Source organism: Grammomys surdaster, unplaced genomic scaffold (genome assembly GCF_004785775.1).
Source record: "Grammomys surdaster isolate TR1022 unplaced genomic scaffold, NIH_TR_1.0 202, whole genome shotgun sequence".
Lineage (NCBI taxonomy): Eukaryota > Metazoa > Chordata > Mammalia > Rodentia > Muridae > Grammomys > Grammomys surdaster.
The window spans coordinates 1295802-1307631 of NW_021604647.1; the positions used below are offsets into that span (position 1 = coordinate 1295802).

General features: G+C 45.0%; 1 protein-coding gene and 1 pseudogene across 2 annotated transcripts in view; one reads left to right on the plus strand and one right to left on the minus strand.

Annotated features, from left to right (window-relative positions):
* Nucleotides 1–11405, plus strand: part of LOC114623794 (protein HIRA) — an 81501-nt gene extending 70096 nt beyond the window's left edge. The window contains exons 24-25 of one of the 2 annotated variants that reach the window (XM_028770495.1): nucleotides 387–475; nucleotides 10534–11405. In XM_028770495.1, the coding sequence (XP_028626328.1) occupies nucleotides 387–475; nucleotides 10534–10650 (206 nt within the window). In that variant the 3' untranslated portion in view covers nucleotides 10651–11405. The remainder of the gene's footprint in view (nucleotides 1–386; nucleotides 476–10533) is intronic. The other variant, XM_028770496.1, reaches the window with a different exon arrangement.
* On the minus strand, nucleotides 4334–4436 carry LOC114623854 (annotated as a pseudogene).
* Nucleotides 11406–11830: the final 425 nt, after the last annotated feature.

Genomic DNA, 11830 nt, shown 5'->3' on the forward strand with positions numbered 1-11830 from the left:
GGCTGTAAAGATGATAGCCACTTTCGGCTAAGAGTCGGCTCCCAACACCAGTGTCTTCTCTCAAACAGGTCCAGTTAACCCACTCCCTCCACCAGTTCCCCATGTTTTCCCATGAGTTTTCATCATAGAGCTGCCTGTTTCTGATTTACATGTGCCCAGCAGACAGGGAGGATGTTGCCAATAGTCCAGAAGCTGATGAATGAATAAGAAACTATTCATGGGTCTCCAGGCCTCAAACAGAGAGAAATAGACATGTTTTGCCCATAGCAGGCAATAAAATATTTGTTCATTCAGTCAGCTTGAATGTGTATACAACTTAGCATATTCTTGATTTTCATTTCCTTTAATAATGTGTTCCTGTTTTTGTTGCTTTTTTCTATGACTAGGGTTTGAATACCGCCTCCGAGAAATATGCAAGGACTTGCTGGGTCCAGTTCACTGCTCCACTGGAAGTCAGTGGGAGTCAACAGTAGTGGTAGGTGCTTTTTTCATTCTTTCCATGAGAATTATATCACAGTCATAAAGGTAGAATTTTAAAAATAAGACCATCTCTGCCTGTCTCAATGCTTTGAGAGTTCTTGTCATGAGGCTTCCAACTGCCTACCTGAACCACGGTGTCAGTGGGATACACCTGGGCAGGAGTTCAGTAGGCACTAGTCACACCTGTGATGAGAGAAGTGGCTTACCAGCACTCTTGGTATGATAGTAAGAGTGAAGGATCATGCCAGACTTAGTGGCACATGCCTTTGATCCTAGTACTTAAGAGGCAGATGCAGGTAGATCTCTGTAAGTTTGAGACCAGCCTGGTTTATATATGAAGTTCCAGACCAGAACAGCCATGGTTACATAGTAAGATCTACCTCTAAAAAGAAAGAGTCATGGGGTTGGGGATTTAGCTCAGTGGCAGAGCGCTTGCCTAGCAAGCGCAAGGCCCTGGGTTCGGTCCTCAGCTCTGAAAAAAAAAAAAAAAAAAAAAAAGACAAAAAAAGAAAGAGTCATGTTCTGTCTTTGTGAGGATCAGTATCTCTAGTAAGGTGGCACAAGTAGGCCAGAAGGTTAACAAGCTGCTCTGAGACTGAATTGGTCCAGAGGGGTGGCAAGATCGAAGAGAAGGACATTGTAGATGAAACCCAAGGATGAGGAGAAGCAGCCCTGCAGCCATGGACCAACATTTTGGTGGAAGTAATGAGGAAGGCAGAAAAGGCATGCGACATACATGAGGTTACTTTGACACACAGGAAGCAGATGAGAAGGTAGTGTGGGCTGATGGGAAGAGACACATACAGAAAGTAGACCTTGAGGTCTCTGTCAGTGGGATCAGTGTGGTGGTCATAGAGGAGGGCAAGGGGACAGATCTAGTATGTCTAGTAGCAGAACCAACAAGACTTGGTAGGTAGGTGAGTTATGTGGGAGGAAAGGGGATAATGAACTTTTCACTTCATAGTTTGGGGCCTGGCAAAGGTGGGTGGGAGTGCTATTGAGTGAGTTGGAAAAGGAACCAGTTGTCAGAGGAAAGGAGAAACTATTGGATCCAGGAATTAGCTCACAGGCAGCACCTGCTGTGACCAGGTACATTCCAGGCATGATGCAGCTTCAGTGTACAAGGCTGACCTAGTTCCCTCCTTGTAGAGAGGGGTGGACTTAGCATGTATAGTATCTTGGGTGTTTGAAAAAAAAGAGAAGATAAAGAGGTTAGATGGATACAGAGCATTGGTGGGATGTTACTCTATACTGAGTGATCTAAAAGACCTGACTTTCTGAGAAAAAGAAACCAGAAAAGGAGAGGGACAAAGTCAAGCACATGTTTGAAGGAAAAATGTCCAGGCAGAGGGACAAGCAGGTGCAAAGGTCCTGAGGTAGGGGTACTTAGAGTGTAAAGGAACAGCTATGCAGAGTAGTGATCAGAAAACAATCGGAAGTGAGATGGCAAAGCTATGGTCAGTACCATAGGCTTTGAAGGCATTCCTGTGTACAGTGGCCAACTCTGTATCTCATTTGTTACTTTCATTGCAGAACTTTCAGTTGAGTAATGAAATTCTGGCTTTAGAATCTTCCTTCTAAGGGCCCTGTTGATAATATTCTTCAGACTTCTAACATTGAGGGTTGCTGCCAGAAGATCTGGTATAATGTGATTTTCATGGCTTTGCACATACTTTTAGGATGCAGTCTTGAGGGTTTTCTTGTAGAAAAGGGTATATGGTTGTATAAAGATATATTTATTAGTTGGCTTTATCAGCACAGTAGGACAGTAACTAATACAGTTGCTATTATGAATGGGATTGTTTCTCTGTGTGTTTGCTATTGATGTGGTATCTCTATATTACTTTTCTATCCTGTTACTTTGTTGAAAGTGTTTATCAGGTCTAAGAGCTTTGGCATCTGTAGTCTGTCATGTATAGAGTCATGTCATCTGCAAATAAGGTACTTTGACTGCTTTTCCCATTTGAAACCCTTTTATTTCCTCCTCTTGTCTTATTGGTTTGGCTTAGGCTTCAAGTACTATATTGAGTGGGAGTGAAGATATTAGATACCTTGTTCTTGATCACATTGGGAATTTTGTTTCCGTTTAGTGTAATGATGGCTAATGGTCTGTTGTATGTAGCCTTTACTATGTTGAAATATTCTCCCTCTACTTTTATCATGTAGCCATATTGGATTTTGTCAGTCTTTGTCTATGTTTATTGAAATGATTTTTGTCTTTATTCTAGGTGATGGGTAATGTTTGTTGGTTTATGTTTGTTGAACCAGCTGTCTGTAGTAATGCCACAGTTTTGGTTATGATGAATGTTCTTCTTGGCATGAGCTTAAATTTCTTTTTTTTTTTTTTTTTTTTTTTTGATTTTCGAGACAGGGTTTCTCTGTATGTCTCTGTATGTCTGTATGTCTCTGGCTGTCCTGGGCCTGAGAGATATCTAAGCTGGTCAGCCAGTGGCCTTTCCTGCTCCTACACCCTCAGGCCAGCTCACCAGCAACCCCTGCAACCAGGGTTAGCTCTATCATGCTACCCAGCTGAGGTACAGGGCCTATTATCCTGAGTGTTGCAGCTGGTGCAGGGGAGCACGGCCAGTTCTCCCACTCTCATGACCCTGGCTGGGACCAGCTCTCCAGCCATAGATGTCAAAGATGAGGGAGGTGAGGAGGGCATCTCTTTCATCCACACCACTGCTTAGCAGAAGAGAGGCAAGGCCAGTCTCCTGGGCCTTGTGGCAAGCTCACCACAACTCCGACATCCAGGGTCAGCTCTTCTGTGCTGCCCAGGTGAGTTGCAGGTCCTGTTCTCCCTAAGTGCTGCAGCAGGACCAGCTTTCCTATTTTTATGACCCCTTTGGAGCCAGCTGGTGGTGAGGGCAAAAGGGAGAGAAAGAGATCTCTCCTTTGCCAATGCCACTGCACAACAGACAATAGGCAGGGCCTGCTCTCCTGTAGCCTCTACATCCAGGGTCAGCTCTATTGTGCTGCCCAGTGAGGCTCAGGGCCTGCTTTTCTGAGTGCTGCAGCAGTTGAGGGCCAGGGCCAGCTCTCTCACTCTGATTATCTTAGAGCCAGCTTTCCTGCCTGCTGTAGGTGGTAAGGTGTAGGGGGCATCTCTCCTTCACCTGTGTCGCTGATTGGCAGACAAGTAGCAGGGCCAGCTTGCCCATGCTTATGCCTTTAGGGTGGCAGCTTGGAGAAAGGATGTCTACTTGTTCTTGGTGGTAATAGACCCTTGCTGCTTCAGGGCCAAGAATCCAGAAGTGGTCCCAGATGGCAGCATAGGCCAGGAGTGTGGTCCCAGATGGCAGCTTAGGTCAAGAGTGTGGTCCCAGGTGGCATTACTGGCACTCACCTCTGGTGGCAGCACAGGCCAGGAGTGTGGTCCCAGATGGCAGCTTAGGCCAAGAGTGTGGTCCCAGGTGGCATCACTGGCATTCACTTCAGGCTGTTTCTTACTACTCTCGAGTCTACAGCTCTGCCTCTCTTTCATGAGCCTACATCCTTCTGTTTCTCTTTCCCTTCCATTTCTCTACCACTGCTTGCTCCTTTTAGTGGTGCCTGGGTTCTCTTGTGTCTGAGGTCATCTCAGGAATGGTCTCAGGAGTTCTGTGCCCTGCTCATGCATTATGGTGCTGGTCAAGGGTCATCTTGGGCATGACCTTGCCAGGCTCACCTGAGTGGCTCCTTGTGAGGGTCATTTGTCAAGGGCTCACTCCTGCTTGGGGCCCATGGTCCCAGGTGGGGTTCTTCTAGTCTGCAGCTTTCACTCTGCCTTGGGAGCCCATGTAGGGCTCCTAAGCCCTACACAGCACCAAACTGGTTGTTGTCTCAGGCTTGATTTTTTTTTTTTTTTCCAGAGAATGTTTGGCTACTAATCATTCAGATGTTCACAGGTCAGATCACTGAGCATAGAGAGAGCCTTTCTCCTTTCTGCCACACCTTCAGTGCCTCTAGGGAGAAGGAAGATCATCTTTCATTTTCTTTTGCTGTCTTTATCTGGGACCAGGATAACAATGGTTCCATTAAAAACAGTTTGAAAGTTTTTCTTCCTTTTCAATGTCATGTAATAATTTCAGTAGTGTTGATGTTGGTTCTTCAGAGTTCAGATACTAGGCCTTTATAGTTGGGAGACTATTACTGTTTCAATTTTGTTGCTGGTTGTTAATACAATTAGTTAATTAATAAATCCTGGCAGCAGCTTCACTTCCCTCTCCAAAGGTCTACCCTGTTGAATGAAAGACACACACACAGCCTTTACATTCTGATATGTCTTAGTCAGCATAGCCTAACCTCCACTATTGATTGAATCTACCTCCTGCTGATAATTCTGAATTATAACTTATTAAATTCTGTGTACTTTCTTGGCTGCTCTGGGCCCAGAGGACTGCCTAACTGGGCCAAGCTCTGGGCTTTGTTCTCTGGCTCCTTCTCATGGCAGCCATGCTCCTCTGTCCTGCACTCTTCTCAGGCATGACGTTTATTTACTAATCAGAATTAACTGGGAGTAGGGTCCCTCAATATCTTATATGCAGGACTCTCTTCATCCACATAATTTTGGGGACCCAAATTAAAATTGGAATACAAGCAGCATTAGGCCAAATCCACTAGAGCTGGTTATGGATCTTTTTAAATTATTCACTTTGTCTTGGTTTTATTTTGTTATGCTATATGTGTCTAGAAATTAGTCTATTTCTTTAAGACTTTCTAACATAGTGGAATAGATTTTTAAAATATGTCTTTATTAATATTTTCTGAATATCATTGTTTTCTGTTGTTTTGCCTCTCCCTTGATTTTCAAATTTTTTAATTTGAGTCTTTTGTGTTTATTTGTTTGTTTTGTTTCTCACTGTCTTGTGGGCTAGAGACCCAAAGACCACTTAGCACAACTAAAATCCAAACAGAGAGTCTATATTATGCCGCATGGAAGCTGGTGACTGCCTAGAGAGAAAGTCTTCTCACAGGGCAGCCCTAATGCATTTTAAAGGAGCTTTTAAAGGCAAAGAGACAGAAACTGCATCCTGATTGGCAGTTGCACGGGAAGTAAAGCAAACCCTGGTATCCAGAGGCAGTGACACTCAACTGTGCATAGGAATTCTCCAGCCTGTCTCTTGACCTTTGGGGCTGGGATCCTACTCTGAGACCAGCTCCTTTTGCCTCCCTGGTAGCTGAGATAGGTAACTACTGATGTACAAAGTTGGACCTTTTTAGTTGTCACTTTGTAGCCTAAGGTCTGTAACTCTCGCAGCAGTCCCCCAGTAGCCCTTAGACAATCTCTTTTAGTTTCAGAGAGGCTAGGAGGAGGTTGTGTATTGTAAAAATTCATAGATCATATTGTAAGAATGTGATCCTGGGGAACCAGACAGAAGGGCAGGAGGTTGGTACTTAGTGCCTCATCAAACAGGCTTGCAGAGTTTTTCAATCCTTCGGGCAACCTGGTCCAGGTAAGTTGCCCACTGTATCATCCCTCTGTTTCTGTCCATTCCAACACAAAGGTGGGTTGACTCACTTCTGCCAGTGGGAGGTTGAAGAATGCATCTTTCAGATCCAAGACATGTATACCTATTCCTCTGGAGGAAGCAGACTCAAAAGTGTCTGAGTTTGGGACCATGGGATGATGGTCTTGATTCTCTTATTTACTTCCTTTAGATCTTGGGCAGGTCTGTAGTCAGAGGTCCCAGGTTTCTTCACAGGCAGGAGGGAAAGGTTCTAGGGTAACTGGTAGGGCACCAGGATGCCTGTCTCTCTAAGACAGTCAATATAGACTGCAACTCTCCCCTTTGCTTTCAGGGTTATTGGATCTCCTCCTCCTCCTCCTCCTCCTCCTCCTCCTCCTCCTCCTCCTCCTCCTCCTCCTCCTCCTCCTCTTCCTCCTCCTCCTCTTCTTCTTCTTCTTCCCCTCTTCCTCCTCCTCCTCTTCCTCTTCCTCCTCTTCCTCCTCCTCCTTCTTTTCCCTCCTCCTCCTCTTCCTCCTCCTCCTCCTTCTTCTCCCTCTTCCTCCTCCTCTTCTTCCTCCTCCTCCTCTTCCTCTTCCTCCTCTTCTTCCTCCTCCTCCTCTTCCTTCTCCTCCTCTCCCCCCCCCCCCCTTCTTGATTTCTTATGAGTACTCTGTAGCTGTTTTCAGTTTTCAGACACACTAGAAGAGGGCATTGGATCCCATTTCAGATGGTTGTGAGTCACCATCTGGTTTCTGGGAATTGAACTCAGGACCCCTAGAAGAGAGGTCAAGAACTCTTAAGTACTGAGCCATCTCTCTAGCCCATAGGTGCTATTACTTAATTTGGACAAGGGTAGCGGAACTGGTTAATTGAACAATTATAGGAACTTGGTGTAGGGTCAGTCCCAGGGTTAGGGAGTAGTTTCTGCCTATACCCTCAGAAATCTTTGTTATCAAAAAGAACTAAAAAAAAGCTAGTCCAACAACTGTATCTTTTGTTTGAGGACACGACTTTCAGCTAAGAGATATTCTTCTGACAGAGGGTAAGGCATCAAAATTTTGCTGAGTGTCTGTAAGTCTGTGTCTCATCATCAGAGAAGGTGGTAGTAACTTCAATTTATGCAAACTGTCTCTTCTTACTTGGATAGGGACAATCAGGTAAGAACTGAATATGTTGCCCAGTACTAAGAAGTTAGTTGCTTTGTCCCCAACTTTAAGTGTTAACCTAGGCTCCAAGGGGGTTAAAATGTAGGGGCCTGGGCTGCATCACTGTTTTTCTTCCTATTAATTAGAGCACTCAGTTTTCTTATGTTCTTTGTCCTTGCAGTAGGCTCATTGGCAGCCTACTTGTCTCCTGCACTGAACTAGTTTATTATATGCGTTTTCTCACAGGGCCACCACTAGGCTTGTTCCTCTGGCTCTCCAGGAACTGGGACCTGTTTACAAAAAACAAAGAAGTGAGCTGTGAAGCAGAACTGCCCACATTTTCATTTCTATATCTCAATTCATAATGACAAGTAAGAGACTGACCAGAAGAGACAGAGACAGGACAGGAGCAAACAATAACAATATGGAGACCAATTAGGGGTGGCCACCATGTATTCAAATACCTCAACAGTCCTGGGGACTCTGGTGACATCTCAGATCTTACACATTGATTAGTAGCTGCTAATCTGACCTCTCCTATGTGTTCAAACAGAAGGCACCTTAGACTTATCTCTAGAGATGACAAACCAGGTGACTTTCACTGAAGGGAATTTATACAAGGGTGTTTGAGAAGCCTGGTCCCTTGCAAACAATGTGTTCTCTCCTAAAGCCCTGGAACATCTCAGGTTTTGTACCCCTTAACAGCTGTAGCCTGCACTCAGACCTTGGGATTGGTCAAACTGGTGAAGGTCAAGAAAGGATTTTGGTAGGACCTCCAAATGTTAAGGAATAGAGACGTAAAGTTTACTCAGCATAACCAAAGTTCGTACTGAGAGTCTATGTTAGGCTGGCTGGCAGCTAACAACTACCTAGAGAGAAACAACATAGAGCAGCCTCAAATGCATTTTACAGGAGCTTTTAAAGCAAAGAACACAGAAAAACTATATCCTGGTTGACAGTTTCAGAGGAAAATAAAGCAGCAATCTTTGTAACAGAAGCCAAAAGTAAGCAGTTAGCTGTAGCTGGGGAATTTTGACCCTGAGTTTGACCTAGAACAAGGTTGGGTGTTTTCCCATGGGACTTTTCATGGTAGGGATAGAAAAAGTGAGGGATCAATTTCAAGATAAACCAAAGATGCCTCTAACTGAGAGAAGACAGAGAAACTTTTGACCACTCACAGTTGTGAATTTGTTGATGGTTTGCCAATCTTGTTAATCCTTTGAAAGAACCAGCTCTTCCTTTCACTGATTTGGATTTGTTTGTTTGTTTATCTCAGTTTCAGCCCTGGTTGTGAGTCTCTCTTTCTGTTCACTGTTTTTGGCTTTGTTTGTCCTTGTTTTTTCAAGTCTCTAAGTAACATTATCTATTAAGTTACTAATTTGAAGTCTCTCAATTTTTTTTTTTTTTTTGATGAGCTAAATACATCTAACACATGGAATGAGTACATGACTATTAAAAATGATATCTACTCAAACATTCCATCCTTGGGGTCCACACACAACCCAGGAAACTCCCTCGAGGTCTCTAGACCCCTGTGGAAACTAAATCTTGAGCAGGAAGAGGTTAGTTCAGTGTGTTACTACATTGAGGTTGGCACTGATGCAGATAGTAACTGAGGGATATCTCAGGGACCCCAAGTACCCCACATTCTGAGCTTCTGAAGACAAAGGCAGGCATGGCCCATCCTTACCATAGAGTCTCATGGGGCAAGGGTTCTCTTGTGGTTGGAGTTCCTGGAGAGATTCCCCAAAGGACCCCACTAGGGCTGAGTTCCTGTTGAGAGTCAGGCTTACCTGGTGAGAGCCTCATTTCCAAAGGGCCCTTGTTTTAGGAGGTCTGTCACATTGGGTGACAAGTAGTCCTGAAACACTGATTTTATTTCTCCAATATTTGTAGGTTGTTTTTCTGGGATTTGCTGGGTCCATATTGGCATTTGTGGTATTTTACAACTTGGAATATGTCTTTCCAGTCCCTTCTGGCTTATTTTTTCTGTCGAAGTTATTATTCTGATGGCTCTTCAGTAACTTCACCTTTTTCTTTTGTGACTTGTAATTTTCTTTATTTTATGTTTTTATTGTTTTATGTATAATATGCTGAGAAGATCTTTTCTTCTGGTCCTACCTATTTGAGTTTCTGTTAGCTTCTTGTACCTGCAAGTTCTACTCCTCTTCATCTAATGAAAATCGCATACCTTCATAGTCCTTTGCTCTGCTGCCTTCTGTTGCTTTTCTTTCTTCATAAGCTCTGGCCAACTAGCAGTTGGAGGGAAGAGATCTTAGGAATTAATCAGGAGGACTGTTAGGTCCAGGGGTCAGGGCCTATCTGGGAGTGCTGATAAATGAGATCCCAGGAGAACAAGTGGCTCACAGGGTGGGAAGAAGGAGGCCTAGTCTGGGGGGTGGGGGGTGGAAAATCCAGAAGTAGCCAGGTTGCCTGGCAGCACTTGGAGGAACTCTTGGGCCTGTGGAGTAAGATAGTGGTGGGAGATAGTAGAGTTAACATTGTGGATGTGGGAGAGAAGTCCTGGAATTGTGCAGGCCTGTGAGGTGCACTGGAGTAGGGCCTGTCTGGTGGTGTGGGGAAGGTAAGTCCTAGAGGAGCTAAGAGGCATTTATCTTCCCTCTGCCTCCTGAGTTAGTTTATAAGCTGTAACTGGAGCAGGAGTGTATATGCATGGACATGAGTTTCAAGTTTCTGCTTTGAGTGTATAACTTGCTTCAATCTCTTCATGTGATAGGATATTATCTCACCTGTTATAGGATTCCTTGGTGGTTTGAATAGGTTTGGTCCTCATAGATTCATATGCTTGAATGTTTGGCCATCGGGAGTGGCATTATTCAGAAGTGTGGCCTTGTTGGAAGAAGTGTGTCACTGTGTAGGTGGGATTTGATGTCTCCTATGCTCAGGTTCTGCCTAGTGCTGAAGATAGTCTCTTCCTGACTCCTTCAGATCAAGATTAGAACTCTTGGCTCCTCCAGCACCAAGTCTGCCTGCATGCTGTGTTTCCTCCCATGCCCACCATGATGGTAATCTGTAAGCCAGCTGTTGCAGACTGACAGCAGGAGCAGGGGAAGAAATACAGGCAGAACACCAGAAGCCACCACTGCCCCTGTGTACCTTATTAACCCAGGATTGCCCTGCGGGATTACCCTGCCTGGAATAGGAACATACTGGTCTAAGGGGCAGCTTAGCTACGCTCAATCTTGCTCTGCCACCTTCCCCACTCAACAAGGTTAAATATTTAAGAATCCTACCCAGGAAGTTTAAGGTTTGTAGTGACTCTCTTAGCAAATGTAGGTCTGAACAGAGACTGGTCATTCCTGTTTCCCTGCACTACGTTGTCTCTTCTGTCCACCTTTTCTTCATGGACACTCACTTGCTCCTGCCTTTTAGCTCTGTTGCAGAGTCTCTGCCAGAAGAGGCCACAGAATCTGAACCTCCTTGGATGTATCCCTCAACTGTTACTCTTGTGTCCACAGGGTCTGCGGAAAAGGGAGCTTCTGAAGGAACTTCTGCCAGTCATCGGGCAGAATCTTCGATTCCAGCGCCTCTTTACTGAGTGCCAGGAACAACTGGACATCCTGAGAGACAAGTAGCCTGCCCTGGCTTGCCTCAGCTGCTGCAAGGACAGGGCCACACTATTGCCACTGGCAGGTGCCCGGAGTTAGCCCTACCTGTCAGGGTGGTAGTAGGAAGAGAGACCTTGGCAGATGTGTTATTCTGCACCAGCACTAGCCCAGTTCCCTGGGTGGACATGGCCTATAATCCAGGCCTCGATGACTTCAAAAGGGGGAAGCTTGTCCCTCCATGCAGGCCCAACTGTGGACTTGGGGCTAGGACTGGAGCTCTACCTTGCTGCCCTGGGGCAGCAGGGATCTCTTGAGCCTGTCTCCAGCTTGGCCCCAAGGTAGACACTGGCTCCTGCCACTGCAGGTGCTGTGCTGCTTCAGCTATAACGAGTGAGCCATTTGTAAGAGCAAGAGCCTGCGAGTGTTAGGGATGATGCAGTCGGCAGATGGACCTGAAGCCTGTGTGAAAGCTAAGCTGTTCTGACACATGGACTATTTTTGTACTAGAATTTGCTAACTTGGAATATGGAGTTTCTTTTGGTTGATCAGGATATCCCTATAAGTTACTTGGACATTGGTCACTTGTAGGAAATTTAAACTCTAATTATGACAGCTACACTGAAAAAAATAATTGTACTGAAATTAACTTGTCTATCTTCATTTGGTTTAATTTTTAAATGTTTGTAAAAAGAGACACTTTGTGTGGGGGGTGGGGTGGGACAAAGGGGGAGGGCAATTTCTTTTCTAAGTGTAAAATAAATGAACATGCATTGGATACCAAACTGTTTGCCTTCCCGGCCTTTTCCTTCTGATGTCCTCTCCTCCCTCAACCTGAGTCTTTTTCCTGCTGTGGCAGTGACAGCATTGGAGCCTGAAAGGATCTTCTGGAATCATGTGATTCCTGCTACCTTCCTCTGTAGATGTTCATCTGTGATGTGTGGGAGCCACTTATCTGTCATACAGCACCTCAGGCTGGCCTGGGGCCAGCAAACAGGCCACATGTCATCCCCCAGGTGAGGCATTGTGACCCTCAGTACCTCAGCTATTGTAGTCATTTTCAGCTTTAACTGAAGGACACAGACTTAGAATCCTGGTGTGGTGACAAATGCCCCTAATTTTAGTATTTGGGAGGCTGAGGCAAAATGTTTGAGTGCAAGGCTATAATAGGCCTAGGCTATGTAGAAATACTTAGTTTAAAAAAAAAAAG